Genomic DNA, 26179 nt, shown 5'->3' with positions numbered 1-26179 from the left:
ATTGTATTAATGTACATTATGTACTTAGCGATGTGTTTTCGATTAAGTAGATATTGCCGGAAAGAAAAATGTATTGACGTCCTTCCGACGCAACATAAAAAACCTATTTACAACATATGTCTAAAATATACGTCTGAACTATCACAATGGACAGCGATTACATCTCAATATGACATGATTTATACATTTTACATTCGGTGTTCATGACCGAAAGGGCGACAACTCCAACTTAGCGATGGCTACCATAACATGAGGTGCCCACGATGTTTTGAGATCTGACACAAACACATCCTGACCGTCAAACAGAACCAGATGACATGAATACCAAGAGCCGGACAAATGGATACCAGGAGCCGGACAAATGGATACCAGGAGTCGGACAAATGAATACCAGTAGCCGGACAAATGGATACCAGGAGCCGGACAAATGGATACCAGAAGTCGGACAAATGGATACCAGGAGTCGGACAAATGGATACCAGGAGCCGGACAAATGGATACCAGAAACAGGACAAATGGATCCCAGGAGCCGGACAAATGGATACCAGGAGACGGACAAATGGATACCAGGAGCCGGACAAATGGATACCAGGAGCCGGAGAAATGGATACCAGGAGTCGGACAAATGGATACCAGGAGCCGGACAAATGTAGCATGTATTCCTTTACATGTATTATTAAAAGACAGGGATAACCAGGTTATTGCTCATTCTATACCTATCAACACAGTATCGAGTACCACCGATCCACTTTATAATCCTCCATTCAAAACCAAGTGTCATTAGAGTTTTGTTTATGTCGTTATTTGATATCAAATGTCGTAATATGTCTTGTAACGTTGTACAGTTTCGGGACATTCCTTTTCCTCCTTTCAGCATGTAAACATGTATAAGTACGATGTATGTTTTATAATGACATCGACATCACTGTAATTTTCCATTTTAGAAATTCTCTTTGGAGAATCCTATCTTCAGTTTTCCACATTCTTCTTTTATCGTCTTTCCAAGAGCTGGTGCCCCACAAAAGAAAACTTTGATTTTTCCACGATTCTCCTGGATTATCTTTGCAAACAACTGGCGAAAATAAAATAAATAAATATAACTTAAAAGAACAAAAAATAAAACCATTTAATGGTACATCAAGTTGACTTTGTTAATTGACAGGTGAAGGTGTAATCACTCATATCCCAATTATGAATAATATAACGACACGATCGTTCATCATGACACCATACATCAATAACAATAAATGGAAGCTTTTTAACTTGCACTGTCAGCTTTTAGTAGGATTGTAACCAAGCAAAGGACAAACTAAAATGTCGGCACTTCCTTAGAAACGATAGTAGGAGGAGATGGGGAAGATCTCAAAACCAGATTTTTTAACCTCAAATGATAGCTTTTTAACTTGTACTGTCAGCTTTAAGTAGGATTGTTTCCTACATACAGACAGCCGACTGAGTAAGACACAGCGTGGTATTCAACTGCCTTTAAAACATTTTAGGATTCTTCATATATATTAGTTGTCTTATGTAGTACATGTAACTATGACATATGGCATGAAGAATAATTTACAGTTTATTTCATGTAGCAGACATTGGAGTTAACGTCCGTCTACTGATTAGTTTAACTGATCATCAACTTTTTTCAGGCTAGCCTATGCAATTGAACAAGATGACAGAATATCACAACAGATCGAAGGTACGATCTCGCGGAAGTGTGATATGTTTTCAATATAAATGATCTTGGCGTCGTGATTTACGACAGAAATACTGCACTCAATTATATTATATTATATTATTAGTTTTGCATTGTTCAGCTTCCGTTATCATGTGTATACTGAGTTTACGTTAACACATGTATGTTATGACTTCTCTAAGCTGGACTGCTTTTGGAAAACTGAATTGAATATAGAGTTACCTTCCCCCAGTTGGGCCTCCCTGGTTCCGTTTTAGTGCGGAGACCTGTTATCATGTCCTTATTCTCCTTCTTGTGCATCAGATCCAGCGCCATCTGTAGGCCAATACCTTTCATATCCGTTTTCTTCTGCGCAGCCGTCATAAACATGTGCATGTCTAGGATCCGTTTAGCGCCCTCTGCTCCCCCATTTGTCTCTATCTCAGCCTGGTCAATCTCTAACTGTGTCAATAACGACACAAACCACTCAAAGGATTTTTGGTCCCGATTCACCCATACAAAGTCAATCTAAAGTGAAAGTAAGTACTGTTATTTTACAGTAGAATTTAACTGAGTCTGTTATCTTTGTCATCAGAACACCTACACTACATTCATGTATGTATCTATGTGTTTCATTTTCATGTATGTATCTTTGAATCTCTACAGATATTACTAGTTATAAGCTTCTGAACACTTTTAAAAAATTGAGATTAAATTTTAAAATGTTTAGTCCTAGCCTAAAGTAAAAAAAAATACATTGAAAACTTTAAATCGTCCCTCCTTCGACAACTAAGGTCAGCATACTGTGAAGTGGTGTTCTATTTTCATTTTATCTCTGGTATACTTTCGTTTTGTCTCTGGTATACTTTCGTTTTATCTCTGGTATACTTTCATTTTATCACTGGTATACTTTCGTTTTGTCTCTGGTATACTTTCATTTTATCTCTGGTATACTTTCGTTTTATCTCTGGTATACTTTCATTTTATCACTGGTAAACTTTCGTTTTATCTCTGGTATACTTTCGTTTTATCACTGGTATACTTTCATTTTATCTCTGGTATACTTTCGTTTTATCTCTGGTATACTTTCGTTTTATCTCTGGTATACTCGAGTTATAGACAGGTTGTAAGACAACAACAATAGTACACTGATAGGCTGATGTTAAAGAACGTTATTTTGTCGTCAGATTTTCGCCACATTTATTTTTTTGAGACGTATTCAAAGCTTTTTCTATGTTTGTCTCTTTGATGTATCCTTTTATTTTATTCTCAAGCATTATAAATGATATATGAAAAATGCATTCAGAACTCTGGAGCCAAAAGAACGCAGAAAAAGAAAAAGAAGAAAAAAAAAGAACATCACTTCGTAAGTAATATGAGTATTTGTTGTTTGTTTATTTATTAAACTGCAATGTGTTTTTATGTAAATTAACAACTTACTAAGAGACCATGTTAGTCCCTCCTTAATTGTCTCCTATCACATATTCAACTGAATACTACTTTATATGTGTGTTTTCTGTGTGACACTACTAACCTTTCGGAGCTTCATGGTAGTGTCTGGGATTTCTCCGTAGAAATTTTTATGACAGTGAGGACAGTTGAGAAGTGATGCTTTATAGCGGTACATGACGCTCTGTAGGATAGACGCCATGGGTGTGATTCCTATCCCAGCCCCCACCAGTACGGCGTGCTCTGTTTCATAAATCTCCCGAGTAGCAGTTCCGTACGGACCATCTATGAAACACTGAAAATATCAAAATGACACAGATATTAAATTCATTATTCAAAGGCTAGGAAAGAATGTTGATTAACACTTACACAGGGCTTTGTTATATTGTGTATTTAATGGGCTATGTTATGTTTGTTGCCGTAAATAACAGACAATTTGTATCCATTTCAAAAACAACTGTTTAGTGAAATCAACGTTATGCTAAAAGGTTTCGAAACGAATATATCATCTTCTTATCTTTCTTTTGTTTAAATCATTTTCAACTGGTTATAGGGATTGAACGGTGTTTTTTAAATGTTCTTGCCGGTATATATGCAAATCGGTTACATCCATATTGCATGAAGCCCGCCATTTAAATAAAATTTGCGCCAATAATTAACCGTCGTCATTTGAGCGTTTGACGTAGGGGCATTCTCTATGTTATCCGAAACGAAGCGACAAGCATCTCATTTAACAAGGTTAATATATGACGTCATAAATAAACCACGCGTTACGTCACAAGGGTTTTTGCTTTCATACTCAAATGAAATGCATTTCTGCTGGTAATGTTCATATAGTGGGTTGCGGCGCAAATGTAAATATAAAATAATGAATTATAAAGACATTGCTAAAACTGAAATAAAGTGCTTCACAGGAAATGAAAAGGTCAAACAGTTGACAATTAATAGGCAGATTAATTGTGGTTTCATTAATTTTGGTGACTTATTAGTGTTAATTCTGATTTTGTGCTGACAGACATACCCGAACGCGGACAATTTTCTTTTTCTCCTTCCTCCTCAGTCGTGATTCTTCTTCCTATGAAAATTATAAAATAACTTTAAAATAACACTGTGTGTGTACATGTATTCCGTCTTTTCGTATTGCAGAATTATCTTCTCTTATAAGCAGGTATATATTAGTACGTCATTGGTTTGTGTGAAACCAAAAAACTGATGACGTTACTCTCACAAACAAATGACGTAACAATCAATACCTGCTCACAAGAGCAGATAACTCTGCAATACGAAAAGACGGAATAACAATTATGACAAACAACATATAAGTAGAAACTAAGTTGCAAAGTATACAACCAAAACTGTAAATGTAGATGTGTTAAATACTAAAACATTCTCTTTGATTTGTTTAGTCAAAGACCAAATGTATAACCGTGTAAAGTTGTAACTTGGTAAGAGTACTTTTAATAAAACAATAAATATACTTTAGTATAAAGAAGAGATGAAAAATATCATAAAACTCTCATCCATACATAACATCTGTATATACATACAAAACTTGTCGCCCCAATATCTTGAACATAGTTAATGGCACACATTTTTGAAGGTCATATTTAAGATATAAACAGGATTATTTCTGGAGTTTAAGGTACATGCTGAAAAAACTGTGTGCACGAAGCAGTTTATGCAAACAAAGTTCACAAATGTTTTTTCAGTAGGTATCGTACATGTATAACCCAAAATTTAATAAGTTATTTCTTATCATTTATTTTAAGAAGACAGACAATACTTGGTACTTCAAAAGCTAATTATTGTTTATTCATTTCTGATAAAAACAAAATAAATTTGCACAAAACACAACATTGCGTAGTTAGTTCATCGTCAAGCAACTTCAACCAATCAGAAGTTAGAATTACAAATACCGCGTAAATCATTACGGTATACGATGTCATCACTGTAATTAGGATATGAAACGTAGCCTAAATAAGTGTAACATTGGGGGGATAGCCAAAATTAAAAATAGACCAGTAAGTTTGTGCTGCATTTATATACATAAATACAACCACCATGGTTTGAGAGTTTTGGACACAAATGAACACATCACCTTCCTGACAGGTACATGCGTTAACGACAGCGTTAGACACAGTAGAGAATAAGTCGCTATGACATGGTATGTGTTACGACAGCGTTAGACACAGTAGAGAATAAGTCGCTATGACATGGTATGTGCTACGACAGCGTTAGACACAGTAGAGAATAAGTCGCTATGACATGGTATTTGTTACGACAAAGTTTGATACAATAGAGAATAAGCCACTATGACATGGTATGTGTTACGACAAAGTTAGATACAATAGAGAATAAGTCACTATGACATGGTACATTGTATGTGTTACGACAGCGTTAGATACAGTAGAGAATAAGTCAGTATGACATGGTATGTGTTACGACAAAGTTAGATACAGTAGAGAATAAGTCACTATGACATGGTATGTGTTACGACAAAGTTAGATACAGTAGAGAATACGTCACTATGGCATGTTATGTGTTACGACAAAGTTAGATACAATAGAGAATAAGTCGCTATGACATGGTATTTGTTACGACAAAGTTTGATACAATAGAGAATAAGCCACTATGACATGGTATGTGTTACGACAAAGTTAGATACAATAGAGAATAAGTCACTATGACATGGTACATTGTATGTGTTACGACAGCGTTAGATACAGTAGAGAATAAGTCAGTATGACATGGTATGTGTTACGACAGCGTTAGATACAGTAGAGAATACGTCATTATGACATGGTATGTGTTACGACAAAGTTAGATACAGTAGAAAATAAGTCGCTATGACATGGTATGTGTTACGACAGCGTTAGACACAGCAGAGAATAAGTCGCTATGACATGGTATGCGTTAACGACAGCGTTAGACACAGTAGAGAATAAGTCGCTATGACATGGTATGCGTTAACGACAGCGTTTGACACAGAAGAGAATAAGTCGCTATGACATGGTATGTGTTACGACAAAGTTAGATACAGTAGAGAATAAGTCGCTATGACATGGTATGCGTTAACGACAGCGTTAGACACAGTAGAGAATAATTCGCTATGACATGGTATGTGTTACGACAGCGTTAGACACAGTAGAGAATAAGTCACTATGACATGGTATGTGTTACGACAGCGTTTGACACAGAAGAGAATAAGTCGCTATGGCATGGTATGTGTTAACGACAACGTTAGACACAGTAGAGAATAATGGATGTTTCCGCCTTTAAGATTATTGTTACAATAGTATATACAAGAGATGCATTCTCTCCCCTTACTTTACCACTTTAAATACAATTTTCCCTATTACCTCAAACTTATTCAATGGTTACTTAAATTGTGTATCGTTACACACGGGTTATCTACCTTCTATAAGCAAACCCCCTGCGTCATTAGTCCTGTTTCCATCTAACATTTTAAGACATACACCTTTCATAACACATGGTAGTGTTGGGGATACCGCAAATGGTTATAAAATAGGAACATAAAGCACACATGCATCATTGTACTTTAGGAACATAAAGCACACAGGCATCATTGTACTTTAGAAACATAAAGCACACAGGCACCAATGTACTTTAGGAACATAAAGCACACAGGCATCATTGTACTTTAGGAACATAAAGCACACAGGCATCATTGTACTTTAAACTTTAGACATTTCTGTAACAATGAAAACCAGCTGTCATTTAATTCAACACGATTTGATAGTCTAACTCATAAAACTCATAAAAGCTTATCTTTTATGTCAGTAAAGACCCATAGCGCTGTATTTAATGTACAGGGGGTCAATATATGCGAGAGACCTTTGTGTGAGAGATAAAATAACATTGAAAATATCTGAAGATATAGAATATAATATAAAAATCAATCTGATTGAATTATGAGGTCACCAGGTTCTAACACTGTTGGTTGATATATACGCTACGTAAAAACTGTTAGGTTGAATCTGCCATTGAAAAACAAACCACTCTTAAATAAGGGAATATCTGTAATGTAACAGTTAAACTAAACACTCTATGGAGAACTGTTCTGTTACAGTTGAACTAAACACTCTATGGAGAACTGTTCTGTTACAGTTGAAAATGGTGTGATATAACACGGACGAGATAGGCGTCGGACAGTGTTACCAAATAGAACGTTACACACACTTGACAATTCTGTAATAGAAACAGTACGCCAAAAATGAAAAGCACTGCATCCTACAGGATTGTTGGTCCTTCTAGGGCTCATCGGTGATGCTAGGGGACATAAAGCTGGAAATCCATTTTATCTAAACTACTGTTGAGGGGTAGGTCAGTAAAACCCTTTAATTATGAGCTTAAAAAGTAAGAAGATACTGGGCCCATATTCATGAAACCGTTCTCATGCTCAGGTAAGGAATTTGTGCTCAAGTCGAGTTTCTTGTTTTAGTTATAAATTCATAAACAAATCTTAATTTTTCAATGATTTGGAAAAACATTGAAGAGACTTCAAACCGTAAACTGTTTGCAATGTTTATAATAGACATTTTGATCGTTTGACAAGATTTAACCGGGTTACAAGAAAGTAGGTTTGAGCACAGAATCCATGCTTGAGCATGAGAATGGTTTCATGAATACGGGCCATGGGAGAAAGAAAATATGCTACTTACCAGTTCTAACTCAATATTCTCCATTGGCGTCATCTTGATTTTTCCTGCAAACGAAAAATATCAATCATTAAGTAAGTAATCATAAATAAAACAAAAGTGTGTTTTCATATATAAAAAGAAGGACTGTTTAAAGAATGACGCTAACGCTGTTATGGTGTGATCATATCATCAATTTCATCTTTTCGTATTGCAGAGTTATCTTCTCTTGTGAGCAGGAATTGATTGTTACGGCATTTGTTTGTGAGACTAACGTCATCAATTTTTGGCACCGACGTAATTTTCTCACACAAACCAATGACGTAACAATCAATCCCTGCTCACAAGAGAAGATAACTCTGCAATACGCAAAGACGGAATAATAGGATCACATTTGTTCACTAAAACCACGTGTAAACAGTACAAATATTTTGACTTTGATTCAATTTTCCTCATTGTTTAAATTACGTTATTACAGTCTTCAGTTTTTCCTGTTCAGTGGCAGCACAATCGGGACTTGTCAGTACCGTTATACACGGTTTAAAAATAGAGACAATAGTTAACATTAAGGAGGTGATTTAATCCTAGAAACATAAGTTACATTATGAGAAGATTAACAAAGCTGGATTGGAAACAACAATAAAAACTGTAAATAACTGTAGCAATGTAATACCGGTATTTACGTAACTATTAATGGTCGACATTGTTGTTTGTTTTTGTTTTGTTTTGTTAGCAAGGCCATGCTATTAATTACATATATATCTATACATATTTCTGTTATGTAGAAACACGTAGATAACAACAATATATAAAAATGCATATATTAGAAACCACCAAGCGATCCAGAACATGTACATGATCATAAGGTTATAAATGAGTTAGTCATGTCCCTTTCCAAGTGAGTATCATAAGAAAGAAATCCCTCTTTCCCAGTTAATGATGATAGTGACGTTATACGCTACAATGTATCACTTTTATTGCATAAATAAGTAAAATGTTTATCAGTTATAAGTGTACTAAAATATCACTGCAAAAACGTTACAACACAAAAAACAAATGCCATCTGCAAGAACCCTAGCTCATTGTCAACAACATGTGTATAGATCCTTATATAGATTCAGCCAACGCGTCCAGAATCACGACTGCCAATATGGTCGAATGGGTTAGAGAACTGTTCCATATCTATAGTCTTTATTATTGACCAGGAACCAGAGTGTTAAAGATTTTGAAATAAAATATCAATATTAATCGACCTGACAATGAGCAATTGTTTTCGCAGCTACAACGAAATTACTAAAACACATACATCTATCGTGAAACAACCGTGCACACACAATCAGTGGTCAATATAATGTAGCTTACAGTGAAATTCAACGAAACTCACGTGTTTGAAGCTATATATCTGGTAATGATCTCACATTGATTTTAACTCAAGATATATTTAGTTCACAAAGATTGCATCAGTAAAATATTTCAATGAACGTGAGATGATTACAGGTGTAAATGACATCATTACAGGTGTAAGTGACATCATTACAGGTGTACATTTTGTAAGTGACATCATTACAGGTGTAAGTGACATCATTACAGGTGTAAGTGACACCATTACAGGTTTAAGTGACATCATTACAGGTGTAAGTGACATCATTACAGGTTTAAGTGACACCATTACAGGTGTAAGTGACATCATTACAGATGTAAGTGACATCATTACAGGTGTAAGTGACATCATTACAGGTGTAAGTGACATCATTACAGGTGTAAGTGACATCATAACAGGTGTAAATACAATATAACAGGTGTACATGTAAGTAAACAAGTTTTTAGAAAACGTTAAAATCAACTTACTTTTGCACTTGCGTGTGATTTTTACATTTTAAAATACTCGCTTTCACAATAAAACAAGAATAAGAATATCAATATAACACGTTTCTGACAAAAGGTAACATTGATATATAGAATCACGGTTGTGGGGAGTGATAGACGAATAAAATACATTCCAACATAGAATCAGAACGGTTTTGCCATAACTTCCGTTACAAAAATATCTGGATTTTTAGGAATCTCCAATGACATAACACATGGTTTAATAGGATTAACCAATACTTTCAAGGAAGTAAATTTAATTTTTATTAAAATAACTAATTTAGTCTCGTTACTTAAAGAGATCAGTAATTATTAATACATTTAAGTCAGGTTCACAATTTATTCTACAAACAGTCATTCTCTTAATGAATACATTCTTTGATATGGTTAACAAAATACATTTAACGATTAGAAAAGTCCAGGATTGTTTTAAGTTTAAACCGCTTTTCTCATCAAAGACGTTACAGACTTGACGACAGAAGAAAGGACGGACGGATCGATGATAAAAACGGAAGCCAGTGTTAGTATAAGTGCTATTACCTTCTATGCCTATGTGCCGTGATTTACGTTTCTGGAGTGGAACTCGAACCACGGTCTTACCCTTCTCGAGCTCAGGGTCCAAGTTCTCAAAGTGCTTGTAACACTTGTTGGTCCAATGTCCAGCAGATCGCACGTGCAGCCATATATGTCCTATAACCATAGCAACGTTATTTTGAACATCAAGCGTTAGATAGAAAAATGGTAGATTGATATTCTGTGATGATTTGATTGTTATTCACTTCCTAATTTCTCACATATTAATCACCACGCTTCATTGACAGTCATGTTAATCATAAGATGTCTGTCGATATTCACATGACGATTTTTGATAGATTGTTTCAGAATGAACGTCCTCGCAACAGCCAGGGTCATATGAGGACGGGTGTCTAGGGAGACACAACAGCCAGGGTCATATGAGGACGGGTGTCTAGGGAGACCCAACAGCCAGTGTCATATGAGGACGGGTGCCTAGGGAGACACCGCCAGAAACAGAAAGTAGATTAATGAAAAGAATGACGATAGGAAAGATAAGCGACTAAAAGGGTCGAAAGTGTTGCAATTTGGAAGCAGACCCATTTCGGTCTCTTCCACATCATCTTTGTAAAAGACACCCAAAAATATAATTCTAAAGGGGGTCCACATTAGACGTCTTTTACGATGCATATAAAGTGGTAATCAGCAGGTCTGTTCTTGGTTTGCCCCCTAAACAGGAGACATGGAATGATTATCCCTTAGTCTTCATGTGTCTCATATTAGTCGCCTCTTACAATCATGCCTTGGGATACAGCAGGCTTATTCTCTCCTCCTACATGTTACACTTGTTTCACATAAGAAACAACGATATGAATGCGACTTCTATAGAGTATAGTGAATGCATCACTTTCTTGTAATGCGCGTATAATTCTAGAATGAGCATTTAAGGTACAATGTAGTGTAAAGCGTCTTGGAGTAAGTTTGTAAATTATATTTATTATTCAATTGTCCATATTAATGTATCGCCTAGTTGATTTTTTGTTATCCTTTTTTTTTAATTCTCTTTATGTGATTTTGTTCAAATTATATGCCAAAATACAGACCCCCCCCCCCCCCATGTCAATACAAATGTTGTCTTCATTAATATGCAAATACAAAAATGAATAACAACATGGGAACACAACTATTATAAGAAACCTCAGCAATAAAACAAGGACAATATAAGAACGAAAGAAGATTCTCAGCGTTAACTAAATCCGGGGCTTCAAGTAGGCTAAAAATCGTTAAAGAAAATAATGTTGATGTCAAATGAAACAAAGAAAAACTAATGAAAATAAATTGGCTATGGTTCGGTTTAAGCAAAATTCGGTTTCATAGTAATATCAAACCTGTTTCAAAAATACACCACCTATGTGAAGAGACCACATGCGTTAATATATCACTTTTTGGACTTCGAAAGGATGGCCTCGTTATACAAATTTGCCTGTATATTGATAACATTGCACATACAAACCAAGCTGTAGTCTATGATCAATGACATATTACCATTAGGATCGATGATTATTGCTGATTAAGCCTACAACATGGTGTGTATATGAAACGCAATTAAATGACGACACGATGATGTATCATATACAATAATATTATATTTACGCCGATATTATGGCAGAAACTTGAGTTTTAACTATATTCTGCTGATACGTGTTTACTGTACCTTTCATTTCCGGGGCACTGCTGATGGTGAACGGATGCCACTCCTGCTTCGCTATAGCCGGTATCTGTATAAACACGTAGTCTCCCGCTTTGTACGAGAAGTTGTCCGGGCGGGAAATCACCAAATGTGTCACCTAATGGAATATTGAAATTCGGAAAATTGTCAAGAAAATCCCAGGAAACATATATAAAATATAAAGGAAAATAAAGTTAGAGAGTTTGAAAAAGTTCGAAAGTTGGGAAAACTTACCAGGAGACAAGACTGAAAATCAAAAAAGATCACAGAACTTTCGGCAAAACCTAATGAATAAAAACATTGCTTTGAATAAGATGTCCCTGGAGTTGTCTACTCCTTATTCTTTCATGCTACTCCTTTGTTTCTGAATTAGTCTTCCTTCGTCTCAGTTAATCGCATAATGGCCATAAACGACTTTATTGGGTCAGTAAGTTGTTATACTCACAACAAACGCTCAAGATGTTTTCTGACATGTTTAAGACATTATGTAAGCTTTTTGTATTCATGTTTATATATAGCACAACCAGTGACATATCTTTGTGTGACGTTTTTATATAACTAGTACTATATGTACTATTTCACTTTTATCCGACATGTACAGTACTCACCCCGGACGGTAAGAGGTTCACCTCCTCTATATAGGTGTTCCCGTATCTGGCCTTCTTGATCAGTTTCGACCGTGAAAATTTCTCAATGATAAATATCACTCCGGGTCCTACGAACCATTTCCAGAAATTCGATCCGTGTATGAGCAGCAGGATCCAGAATAATAGGTATAGCATGTGCGTATTGTAAAATACCTGCAAAGTGAAAGTAAGGTAATACATACATGCACACAATAATTACAAATGCGTTTTTATATGCATATAGAATTTGAAATGTATTATATTTATTCATATTATGCAATAATAAAGGCTTTTAAAATGTTAGTTAAGGAAAAAATGTAATGAAAAACTTTTCAAAAATTGAAATTAGGAACAGTACGGATATTTTTAACACTCAGTCATGTAACTGTTACACTACCCAAACCTATACACATTTTGTATTGCTTTTAAAATTAGTTTTAAAATTACCTCAGCCTATAGCAAAAAGGAGTGTGCTGCGTTCGTCCAAAATGAAAACAAAGTCAAGTGGTATCAAGGATATTTGACGAATGCTCTTATGGTTCACCGCTCTAATATGTTGGGAAATATTCTAGGAATGAAGGGTGGGGTTCACACCAGACAAACAACACACATTCCTGATGAGTATGTCATAAACTGGTACGAAAGCACAACACAGGGCAGACATGCTTATTGTGATAAGAAACTCAATCACGTATAAATCAGATCTGATATTGGTTACAGCAACAAATGAAGATTATGAGTTAGTCTAGATCTTTAACAATAAGCGGTAAATATGCTTAGGGGAGATAACTCTAACACATGCATAATTGGTAAGTTAGTAGGAATACGTAAATGAAAATAAATCATCAATCAATATATAGTAAACCGTGTCAAAAATACTCAATCATCTACTGGGGACGGGTAACCGATGGGGAATTTTTTAACCTACCCGAAAATGCCCACCATTCTGGACGAAAAACACCAAGAGAATACTGAAGCATACACAAAACCGTATTTCGAACTCAGATCTATGTAAATAAAAATGGACAAAGGACACTTTTATTCGGAGACCATTTAAGAAAGTCTAATGATAATCAGACAGGATATCTGAGAGGGTAATAGTCTTCTGTTTCATGGACTCCTACGGCTGTGAAAATCTAGGTCAAAAATCATTCAATTACGAATCAGATATTGAAAAAATAGAATTTACGAGTATGGTTTGATATCGCATAGAAAATACAATATTTTCCGAAAAGGTCAGGACAGTGACCATGAAACTAGCCCATGGTCTTCATTAATACCACGTGTTGTTAGTGTGTCTGTCAGCATTCGCTAGCTCTCATGACATTCGTAATATTCGGAGCAAGTTCGTGAATATCGATTAATAGCTACCTATAAACACCATAGATGGAGGTCCGCGAAGGTTGCTATCAAGAAAGAGAAATATCAAGATCAGAAAAAAAACAAAATCGTCACGTTTACTGTACAGCGAACTAGTGAGTGAACAATGCGTTCCCTCTGAATGAATTTAAACTCACCTAAATAAGTATGTGCAAATTTTAACCTACCTGGAAATGACCGCCTCTCCGGACGAACTCTAGTGAGCAGATTATCATTATTATGAGAGTAAGGTCCAGTGCCCATCCGGTCAAAATGGCAGTACCGTACACCCACCCGAAGCCAGCCCGGGTAGTAAACAGAATCTCCCATAGTGCAAGGTCGGGCTTAGATTTGTCAAGCAGAACTGAAACCAAAACAAGGAATTATACCACATTATTGAACTTAAAAATAACATCACTTAAGAAAATCAAACACCGCTCATTTCGGAACTTCTTAATAAAGCATTTCGGAACACTTTTGTTATTTGTTCTTTCTAACAGGAAAATAAATCTGAACGAAACCAACTCGCAGTTTTCTCGCAGTTTTTTTATTCCTGGTATTTATATATGTAGAAGAAAAATTTAGGAAAACGGTAAAAATACATGATTTTAAAGAAAATTCTCAGGGGGAGGGGGTATCTTGAAGCTCACAAAAGCCCTCTCGATCCGCCACTGTAAATATTTGCAATAGCTATTTTCGGTACGACAATATGGATTCGAAAACAAGTGTAGATGAAACCTACTTGCATTGCCCACGTGAGCTAAGGAATGTAAGATGGCGTAAAATCCTATCATCCATCCCACCATTTTATGAAATAGAATGTTCTGTTCGAGCGGCAAGATCTTGGCCACCCTGGTCATCAGTAGATACGTGATGGACTTCCTCAGCATCAACACGAGTATAAACACACAATTAAAGTTCAGGTTCATTCCACATATACGCGCCACGATGGTAAATCCATTAGAGTTCCGATAGCTGTACGCGGCGTAGGCTCCAAGCGCGATGTTGACCATGAAGTACAGTATTAAGAACACTACTTTCTTGAGGTTGTTCCGAAGGTAGGCGTACGTAAAGTATCGCGTTTTTGAATTGTTCTTCGTTTTGGTAGGAGGTTTTAGCCACTGTGCCGCACTACAAATATAAAGAGAAAACAACATGCGTTTGGCGTGTTAATATAATAAAGGAAAAAATAGGTTCAAAGATGAAATAAAAAAATCTAATCAGAATTTGAAATCGCAATTACTTTCGGAAATAAGCTAAATTGTTATTTTTTATAGTTGTTCGACTGTGAATAAAAACAGTACACAAAGGGTTGGTTATGTCAATGTCTAACTATTTGTTTTATTAAAATCTTTAACAACATACATGTAAATACGTTGAATGTAGATTTTGAAGTTACAACTGTTTGGTGATGTCACATAGATTTGGGTACAAATTTTGATATATTTATACACGTGCAAGTTTTTATTACATCAAGAAAACGATAATGATTAAGTTACAAATGTCAGTTCTGACTCTTTTCTTTATCATTTGCTATTAACAGTGAAGTTTATGTTATTGCCTCTAAACTTATAAACCTTGCGGGTGTGACAGAGAAATCTCCAACCCGAGGGATGAGGTTTTTATGTTGTCTAACCCGAGGGTAAGACAACCAAAAAAAAATCACCCGAGGGTTTTCGATTTCCCGGTTACACCCTTAAGGTAGGGGACGATTGTTTTTCTCCCATCCTATTATTTCAGTCACAACTCCACCGACAGTAGTGTAAACAAAACAGATGTGAGTTATGAATATCGTCAATCACTTTTGATGACGTCACAATTAACGTGACACATTTTAATGACGTCACAATTGAACACTTGTTCCTATTTCCATTTGTCTTCTCTGTTATTGTAATATCATGCTTGAACTGAAATAAAAGAAAGTTTAAACTAATCGCCAAGAGGCTACCTAGGGGGTGACAAGCTGACCTTTCCGGGCTAAAACGGGAGACACCCCTGTGAAGGGTGGGAGAAAACACCTGCTGTACTATCGAGATGTTCGGGATCGAATGCACTTTACACCTACATTTTATAAAAAGGAAAATTACAATGAATATACTTCTGCATATCTCTCTACTCAAGTTATGTTAATTGGCAAGCACCTTCTATTCATAAAAGGTCAAAATATAAAGCTTTACTTCAGATACGATGGATACTGGTGGTTCTTTCTTCTTTAACCTTCACATATTGTAATATATATAGATTTTATTGGGACACTTAAAAAGAAAAATCTCTTTTCATAAAATGATGAATTCTCATCAGAATAAGATGCAATTGAAATCGTATATACATTGTATTTTTAATGAACAAATCCTTAAAAACGAAATCTGAATGTAAAGCCACGGATCGTTGAAGTATAAAGGAAAGTTGAGTGTTAATCTAATATTAAATATTTACCCCGTGACGCGGTACATGTTATATGTAAACATGGAGGTCGTGTTCTCAGAGATTGACACACTGTAGTGTTTGAGAAGAAGACTTATAACCGGAGTAGAACGTGATATATTGAATGTTAAACACACGAGAACGTGCAGTGAGACAGATCCTCAAACGTGTACAGATACTGTATACTGTAGCCCTCACAAACACAGGTCGGTCCCTCTGTGCCGTTCTGGTCAAGTGCTGGGGCCTGTTCGGTTATAAATATACATTTTCGGGTATAAATCCTGCCGGACCTGCAATTGCTTTACGCAGGCCTTACAAAGCTTTGTCAAGGCTCGCCTGAAAGCAGGATTACATTTTGTGTCGTCGCGGCGGACAAGTAGTTAAGGCGTCTGACATTCTGCTACCACTAGCCCTCCACCACTGAGTCGTGGGTTCGAGGCCTACGTGGGGCAGTCGCCAGGTACTGGCCGACGGTCGGTGTTTTTTTTTCTCCGGGTACTCCGGCTTTCCTCCACCACCAAAACCTGACACGTCCTTAAATGACCATAGCTGTTAATAGGACGTAAAAAACAAGCAAACAAACCCAATCTTGATTTTGTTCTTGTGTGTTGACGATATGGTATTGTACCGTGATACGAATACATCTGCCGATACCGCTAAATATATCTGTGACATCCTCTTGCATAAGCCTGGTATATTATATTAATCGGTTTGAGAGCAAAATGTAACCAAAATCGTTTCAAAATTGTTAAAAAGCATGATCATTTTTTGGCCAAATTTACTTATATGTTCGCTTTTGTTAAAGAACTTAGCTAGAATCGTTTCCTTTGAAAATGAACAAATCCGAGTAAAACAGATATAATAAACAACGGCCAGGAATTTTTGAATGTGTTACTATAAGATCGATATCGTTGTTTTGTAAACAAGGGGTCAAGTCACATAGGAATTTATGTTGTGGTGAAAAGTTTGCTTGCTGAAGTATAAAAGGGTGCTCCAAAGTGCTCCAGGAAAAGGATATCAAGTGTCTGACAGGCCATCCTAATAACTTTACTACAAATAGATCTCTTAGTTGACACAATAAAAAACTCATTATTTACAAATATATAAATATCATTAACATACATTTGTGAGAAAGTTAATATGACCTAATAGTATTGTATTGTCAATAACGTTTAAGAAATATAATAGCATTTGTAAAAATCCACATGACATTTTTGGAGCGTGTAAATGTTGAATATTTAAGTAGAGCGTATTTACCTAGCGTACGCTCGTGTTGACATTACATTGTTAGACATTGATATCAAATTCTTTTCTTGTATTACCTTAACCCCGTCCGTATTACAAGCACTGCACGAACAGTGATCTTACTGACACGTATTGTATACCAGGGTCAATATAGAACGACGGGGGACGCGATAAAGGTCGTCTTGTATGTGAAGGTGTGACATGGTTCTCTCAGTGGCACTAAGTGGATGTGAATGGTTTTGAGGAACTAAAATGGATGAGATTAGACTAAAGTGTAAGAAAGAGAATGTAAAAATAAAATGAGTGTACGAGAGAGGCATTAAGATGAAGGATAAGAAAATGAGAGTATGAGACTGTCATCGAGTGGATGACAGTGAGAAGATGGCAGTGGATGAGAGTGGATGAGAAGGGATGGTAGTGGATGAGGGTGGAAAGCTGAGGATGCGAGTGGATAGCAGTGAATGAGAGTTGGTATTTGTGGATAAAAGTTGGTGGTTGTGCATAATTGTTGGTGGTTGTTGATAAGAGTAAATGGCAGTGGATAAGTGTGTGTGGTTGTGGATAAGATTGTGTGGCAGCGGATAAGAGTGTGTGGTTGTGGATGAGAGTGACTGGCTGTTGAACAGAGTGGATAGCTGGTGATGATAGTGAAAGTGAGGAGATTTGAGTAACATTTACTTAAGTGATATTGACGGATAGAAGTTGCGTGGATTGAAGCAGCGATGAGTGATTTGCATTGGCATGATATGATTCGCAATGTTACTTAGTGGGTGCAGGAGACGGGGATCGAATGGCTTTGACAACGAAATAATGAGTATTTCAGATACTGCGGGGTATGCGTGTACGTTTTAAATCCACCAACGCTATATTCAGGCAATGGATTTCCATTTAAACAACTATAGTAAAAAGAACGTACACACACACAGATGGTTTTCTTAAACACGGGAAGGATACTGTTATCCTCACCTTATTGTTAGATTCTCCAAAACACCCGGATGTTTCTCTAGTTCCGCTTTCAGTTCCTCAAACGAGATGGCGCCACTGCAGTCTTCGTCGGCCGAGTCAAACAGGATATCGGTAAGGGCGTCCATGTTTTCCTCGCTGATGGAGAGAGAACTCTCCTCGGTACAGGACATCAGCACGGTCTTTAGTTCTTCCCTGTCAATCGTTCCACTTCCTGTAGGTGTCAAAGGTGAAACATAATAATAACTGCGTTTGGCACTCATGCTCTTGATTAATTATTTTTAAACATTGAAAGCCTTTATGTCTGTTCCGAGCAATACGACATACAGGCCAGTATTATAGAGACCTTAGATGTAGCATGGCGGACTTAAAGTTAAAAAAGGTACATCTCTTATAAAAAATGAAACAGCCCAGAGTATTTCAATAAGTTAACAGATCTGTGATGTTTTATAGTGTAGAAGACACGTGTAAACTTGACAACCAAATGTATGTCAACTGTGACACGTTTTTGTTTTTTATTCTCCCTTCCGGTTACATGCATATTACGGATTGACATAATCTATAGGAATTACAAGCATACGGAACGATACTACAAGATCTACATTGGTTGCTTAAATGTCTCTTAGATAAAGACACAACATAATCAACTTTACATGGAGCACTACAGTACTTAAGTCGCCTCGTTTGATCATACAGTGGTGTTGAGAATCCTCGACCCTTTTCTGATGATATTATTCGTGCTTTGACAAACAACGGTAGATCGAACCAAGATAACATATATACATATTTTGTATCGCAAAATTGTCTCTTCCTTTAGATAGTGTGGGCAATGACAACATTTATTTACTCGTTCCTTTCGTCCGTGACTTTTGTAAAGGATCAAACGTATTTTATGTATCAGATTATTTCGTTACCTAGTCCCATCTATCAACTTCGTAGACAACACTGTTGACAGTGCAGATAAATAGAGATATTTCCTGTATGGGGTTTTCAATCAAAATAGAATTAAAATGCAACATAAGTTTAAATTTTGTCAAATCATTTCGCACATGCACCTCTTCCACACTAACACAGCCTATTTGGTAATAATTACGTGGATCCTGTGTGATATTTGAATTGCTCGACACGCTGTACAAGGAAATACATCCGGTACAGATAGTTTGACGTCAAAACATCTCTACCTCGTATAATTGAAACATTAGCTAAATCTCTTCTCATGGCGAACGTGAACACAACAAACTTCACTCGGAATGTATTACTGCAACTTTGATTTTGAAATACAATGCTTTACATAACATGTTTATATGCAATTGAGCACGCGTTATTTATTTGACTCCCTGTGAGACATTTAATTAAGCACAATTCTGGTTTGCAATAAACAAGTTATGACATCACGCCATAAAACTTTGGAACAATATTGCTGTTGTCCGGTGTTATGCATGTACATGTGTCTTTTTGATTTTGTCCGTACTAGATACTGACATAAGGTGTTTGCAAGCGCGAATTATTTTGTTTTCTGATACATAAAACCTAGTTAAAACTAATGGTAAATGAAGTGTTAGAAATATGTTGATTATCGTATTTAAAGAAGCATTGCAAACGTAAACATTTACCAAGTCTGAATGGTTTTGCAGTACCTACGAATATCCACCAATCATAATTCAACATGTCGATATTTTTTTTACTCACCGTCTACGTCATATACGTCAAACAGAAACTTGAGTTTCTGAGCGGGCGTTCCTTTTGTGAGCGTGCGCAGTCCGTCTAGTAACTCGTGTAACTCTATAGACCCACTGTGATCCTGGTCGAAAAGGGCGAAAAATCGCTCGGCGAAAAATGACTGAAAGGAGCAATTGATAAAAATGCTAATTTTGTTTTGAACACAAACATTAATTGTTAACTTATTTTGAGAACTTTCGAAAACGTCTGTTTCCTTTTTCAAGAAAAGAGAGCAAATGGCAGGTGTCTTAACTCTAAAACGTTGAAAAGTGGTTTTTTCGGATTTAAGGTTTAGTTTCTTGTTTAGGTTTAAGGCTATATGCTACATCTCCCTTTTCATCAGTGTTGCCCTGTCATTCACAAGCACCTGTTATAATGCGTTCCGTCCCGTGTATTTGTCATCAATCAAGTCAACATCATAATTTATAGAAAGATAGTTTTGGCATCGTTAGTCTCGACCTCTTTCGTGTCCCATGAAGGAAACATTTCTCCTTAAGGATATTGATAACTATACATCACTTTATTACAACATTTATCACCACTTCGCCAAATATATACCTGTAAGATATATTATACGACTGATCGAATTATACATTGTTACAAAGTAACTACAGATACTGTAACACAAAGTTGTATCCGTATTTCACTTGATCGTATGCAACCTGGCGGTTTTAACAGCGTACAATAGTCTCCTTGTGCCAATGTTCAGTTGAATATCTTACACATCTCATTTTACTTATCAATTAATGACTTTGCTGAGGTGAACATGTGGTAGTATGAACCTGAGCTAGGGATATTAACCGAGACACAGATTATAAATACCATAAAACTGTTTTGAGGGATCGTAAACGTTTGCCATTGAGAAGGTTATAATTAACCAATCCATTTGACACTGAGAGCACAAATACTACTTGACGTTGAGAACCTCACTAGCTAATCATATCCTCTGACCTTGAGAGTTGAAGTACTTACCCTTCTGACTTTGAGAGCGTCCTTGAACTCCCCGAGACTGATTTCCCCATCCTCCCCAGCGATGGTTGTGAACTGGCGTTCTATCCACGACAGCCATTTCACGTCTTCTTCACTAAAGCGGGGTAAATGTGGAAAGAGAGAAAGTAATATATTAGTAACAGATCTGTAATAAGGTCTCCTCTGCACATGCGTAGACGATTTCTGCGATCCTATCACAGAGTCTTCGTCCTTATCTATCTCGTCATCCCACATGGCTATTCGAGTGTGGCTCACGAGAGTCGACAGTTAATCCGCGCGCGCGGAATGTCTCGTGAGACGGCCATTAAATCTATACCCAGTAGGAGAGACACATTCACGACTTAACATAACACGGCAGTTATTTTTATAATCCTGTTATAAAGTGGAGTCTGTTTCCAAAGCCTAAATTGTTTGCATTTCAAAAAGTATCTATTTGAATCAAACAGGTATTCTATAGATGCCTGTCTCAAAAAGAGGCGCTACACGTCTTATATTGGCGAGAGGTCATCAAACTGCGCCAACTTTGGATTTCTATTGTAAATCCTCATCAATCATCACGGTGCTGTATTTCCCCCTGATCCGATCGGAAACATCTTATCTCTTTAAATCTTTACTGTAACTCTTCACGCATACATCATCGTAACTGCTACATAGGTACAAACCACAAACTCTGTGTAATCCTTGTCTGTTAAAAAAGCTATTATTTTTTTTTATTTGAACATTGAAATTTCTATTCACAAAATTGTCGTATTTTGGAATAAAGGAGTTGCAATAAAAACATATACAATCTTTCACAGTATGCAGTGTATTCAAGTTTAAATAACAATTACAACTTTAAAATATTAAGTTCTCTCTATGCTTTTTACATGGTCATTTCTTACAAAAAATAATCCGAATTTTACGACAACGTTTAGTTCGCGACAATTTAAGCATACAGGTAAAGTCTTTTTCTAACGGCGATTGGCATGTTACCTCAGCTCATGAGAGACGCTGAATAGCGTTTATTTTATTTCATACAAACGTTCGTTTGATGGGAGGACCAAGTACTCGGCTATGGTCTGTGTTCATTAACAGCTTGGTGATGTGACGGCGTTAATGGACACCACGTATTGTCCCCTTAACGGCTAATATATCCACAGATGTGTTTTTAACGTGAAATCCTGGCCAAATGTTATACACTTCATTTCCCTGTTTATAAAGAAAGTTTCATTCATGTTTATAATAACTCTAGTTATGTCACAGTATTGGGGGCTGCACGTTGATTCGAGGCTCCAATGTTTGGTGATATTTATTGGATATTTTGCCTAAGGATGCCACTAGGGGGGCCACTCAAAACTCATCATGGGTCCAGTACAGGCGATGGCAATATTGAAATAAGGTTTTAATATTTGTTTCATGAATAGCTCGTTCAATTGATGTCGAATGCGAACGGAAGAAAAAAGAGGGTTTTAAGAGATGCAGGTTAAGAAATATGGAGGAATAATAATTTTAATTAGATTGCCAGCATTATGTCATTTGCATCAAGCAAATGTGTTTTTTTTTAGTCCCTGGTCGTAATCTACGACCAATTCGTTTCAACCAGTTTTACAGTCAGAGAAGTAGAATTAACGTTAGAAAGTAATGTATTTTAAGCAGGATTCAATGCAATTTTAACTATCTTGAGTTTGCAAGAGACAGTGACATGTTTTGTTCCTCTCTCTCACAGTTTAAAATACGGCTAAACAATATTTGCTATCACTGTTTCCTTTTGTTTTACATATGAGTATCTTTTAGTCTGTGTTACATGAATACCTGACTGTGATATGTTATGCTTGTGTTGTATTGTTGTTATCCTTTCTGTAAGTGGACCCTTGGGTCTGTTGAATTGGAAACAAATAAATGAATAACTAAATACAAAACAAAATGGAAATACGTTTTTCCTGTGGTTTATAAGAAGGTTGATAGTTTGATGTTCACATTAGTGTGTCTTGTTGATTTGTTGTTACTACCCCCACTCTCACTCTGAGGACATGACATCACTGTGTTATTGACACTTCCTGTATTATCTTGTTTAACTAAGAATTATACCGACAGTATAATATTACAAGTTATGCATGTTACTCTGGGACTCGCTAGACCACAAAGTATCATCCTAGAGTATTTTGTGTTTATTACACATAATTTCCTGATAGTTAAAATTGCATGTTAAATCCTAAATTATCATTTCTGTTATTATGTGTAGTATTATTTACTACCACTGGCACCACGTTATGACATTTTAGAATGGTTTTCATACAGGGTTGTAAGTGTTGCTTCTATTCAAATTCAGTTTCATTGATGGAATGTTCCCAGATAAATATTAATTAAAATTCATCAATTCCTAGCGTGAAAGTAAATATCAATTAAAATTCAATAATTCCTATAGTAGATAAATAAGTATCAATTAAAATTCAATAATTCCTATAATAGAAAAATAAGTATCAATTAAAATTCATTAATTCCTGTAGTTGAAAAATAAGTATCAATTAAAATTCAATAATTCCTATAGTAGAAAAATAAGTATCAATTAAAATTCATTAATTCCTAGTAGAAAAATAAATATCAATGAAAATTCATTAATTCCTAGTCGAAAAATAAATATCAAATAATTCCTAGTAAAACAATAGATATAATTACTATAATAGTAACGACATTTACATACGTATACTATATATATAGACTACCGTGGAGTTTTTGGACGCGGATTATAGGTAGGAATGCCGTCTTACAGAACTCCAGATAAACTCGGAGTGCACTCATGGTGCACCACAAAGTATATTAATAAATGAATAGAAAGTATAGTACCAGTGTGATTGGTCTACATAAATCCGTTACTCGAACTTATATCATCACAAGTGAAGATATAATTAATGATAATTTGAGGTTCTTATATACCGCTTTATCACAACCTAGTTCGTAGGTCGTCTCAAAGCGGTTCAAAAATTATTATCCGTGGTTACAGGGTCTTACCAACCAGCCAATATCTTTCTCAACTCCCTGGGGAGCTACGTCAATAAGATACACGTATTTTATTACACTGATTTTGTTTCATATTTCACTGGTGAAAATGTAATTTTATTAATTCGTACATATTATCTAACAGGTGTCAAATATAAGTTTTTTGTTCAATAGTTAGTCACGGAAATAGATAATTATGAAAAAGAAGCAAACTGCAAACTGCGAAACATGAAAACAAAAAATAGCATTAAGCATACCCACATTTACGTAAATAGCTTGCATACGTTTATCTGAATAGCTAGCAGACATACGTAAATCACGTATATACTTTTAAATAAATGCATTGCGCAAAAACGTAAAACGCTTGTATAATATAACGAAAATAGTTTGCACACTAGCGTGGATAGCTTCACACTTTTCTGCGTAAATAGTTTGCATGCATACATAGACAACTTGAATTTTATGTAAAGAGATTACACGTGCTTAAAATGCATGGGCAATATGTCTGTAAAAAGCGTACAATAATGCAAACAGCACCACAGGCGTTCAACAAGGGTAACATTCACGGTAAGCCATACCCAAACAGTCTACATGTATAAAGTATCTCTCTTGTTGAAATAATCACGTGTTCTTGTTAATGTGCTCGCCAGTTTTATTATTAATTGAAAATAAGAAACAAAATTATGATAAGTATACATTCCTAAAAGAGCAGGTTTATGGGTGTTAGAGGTGAATATATTTCTTTTTGTGTTCCAGCAACTAACACTATCAAAATACAATGTTCAATCTATTATATGAAAATATACCAGTTAACACTACACATGACAAAACAAAACATATATAAACAATATCAAAAACGAAAGGTAACTTAGCCTTGCAAACGTCGTATTAGACCTAACAATTACCTTCGGTAGCATTACCGCGAAAATGATTCTGTTAGCCTGTGTCAGTCGTGCTAGGTACTATGATAAAATGATTTAATCTTGCTTGTAACAAGCATTTTCATTGACTTAAAAAATATGTTAACAGCCCATAACGTAGAAAATGACGTCGCCGTTTGTAACGTCGCTTTTGATTGGCTGATACAGCGGCGTAATAATTTCTAAGAGAAAAGAGTCCATCAATAAACGTGGATATTCACATGGATTGTGTATAGTAGATTAAATTGTAAGGGTTGACTTGAATATGTTTTTTATGCTATGGAGTTATAACACAAAAAACCGGAGTGTACTCTCATCATAAACCGCTTATTTAGAGTACACTCCGTTTTTTGTTTGTTATATCTCCATAACATGAAAAATAGATTCAAGTTAATCCTTAAATATCATTTGAGTGATTGTGTAAACTAAGGCATGAATGTTGACCGTTGTAGAACGCCTGAACCATTACCAAAGCGTATATACAGTATTAGTCTTACCTTTTATGCTCTACCGGCTTTTCTCTAGAACAGACGAGGTTAGTACAGAGATTGAATGTTACGTAAGTAGCGTGCCAATATGTGAAAACAACCCAATATGTGAAAATTGGAAAAACTATATGGAATTCGTTAATTACTGTGTTTAAATGACTTATTATTAAAACTAACTTTATTGTAAACCATCTCAACTAATTAAATCCACTTATTAGCAAAAAAATGTTTTTTCACTTTTCACGAATTGGGTTGCACATGATAGGACAAATCCTATCAACCCAATATGTGAAAACATGAAAAAAAATGTTTAAAATTCCGAAATAACTTTCTATTAATTACTAATTATTCAAAGAAGCTCTAATGTGAATAATTTCCACTAATTACATACACTTATTAGCCAAAATATACAAAGTTTTTTTTCACTTTTCACGAATTGGGTTGCACATGATAGGACAAATCCTATCAACCCAATATGTGAAAACATGAAAAAAATGTTTAAAATTCCTAAATAACTTTCTGTTAATTACTAATTATTCAAAGAAGCTCTAATGTGAACAATTTCCACTAATTAGATACACT

General features: G+C 35.7%; 1 protein-coding gene across 3 annotated transcripts in view; it reads right to left on the bottom strand.

Moving 5' to 3' along the window:
• Positions 1–921: 921 nt before the first annotated feature.
• Positions 922–26179, bottom strand: part of LOC110459032 (NADPH oxidase 5-like) — a 71661-nt gene continuing 46403 nt past the window's right edge. For 2 of the 3 annotated variants that reach the window (XM_021511073.1, XM_021511064.1), the window contains exons 3-16: positions 25607–25630; positions 21196–21307; positions 20194–20344; positions 18508–18718; positions 14615–15003; positions 14061–14236; positions 12496–12687; positions 11873–12005; positions 10186–10335; positions 7804–7847; positions 4143–4196; positions 3207–3416; positions 1916–2200; positions 922–1072 (exon numbers count right to left, since the gene is read on the bottom strand). In XM_021511073.1, the coding sequence (XP_021366748.1) occupies positions 941–1072; positions 1916–2200; positions 3207–3416; positions 4143–4196; positions 7804–7847; positions 10186–10335; positions 11873–12005; positions 12496–12687; positions 14061–14236; positions 14615–15003; positions 18508–18718; positions 20194–20344; positions 21196–21307; positions 25607–25630 (2263 nt within the window). In that variant the 3' untranslated portion in view covers positions 922–940. The remainder of the gene's footprint in view (positions 1073–1915; positions 2201–3206; positions 3417–4142; positions 4197–7803; positions 7848–10185; positions 10336–11872; positions 12006–12495; positions 12688–14060; positions 14237–14614; positions 15004–18507; positions 18719–20193; positions 20345–21195; positions 21308–25606; positions 25631–26179) is intronic. The other variant, XM_021511080.1, reaches the window with a different exon arrangement.

The sequence above is a fragment of the Mizuhopecten yessoensis genome, unplaced genomic scaffold, assembly GCF_002113885.1.
Source record: "Mizuhopecten yessoensis strain PY_sf001 unplaced genomic scaffold, ASM211388v2 scaffold1311, whole genome shotgun sequence".
Taxonomy (NCBI): Eukaryota; Metazoa; Mollusca; class Bivalvia; order Pectinida; family Pectinidae; genus Mizuhopecten; species Mizuhopecten yessoensis.
Note: the sequence above shows the minus strand (reverse complement) of the source record. Positions and strands in the feature narration are given on the sequence as shown.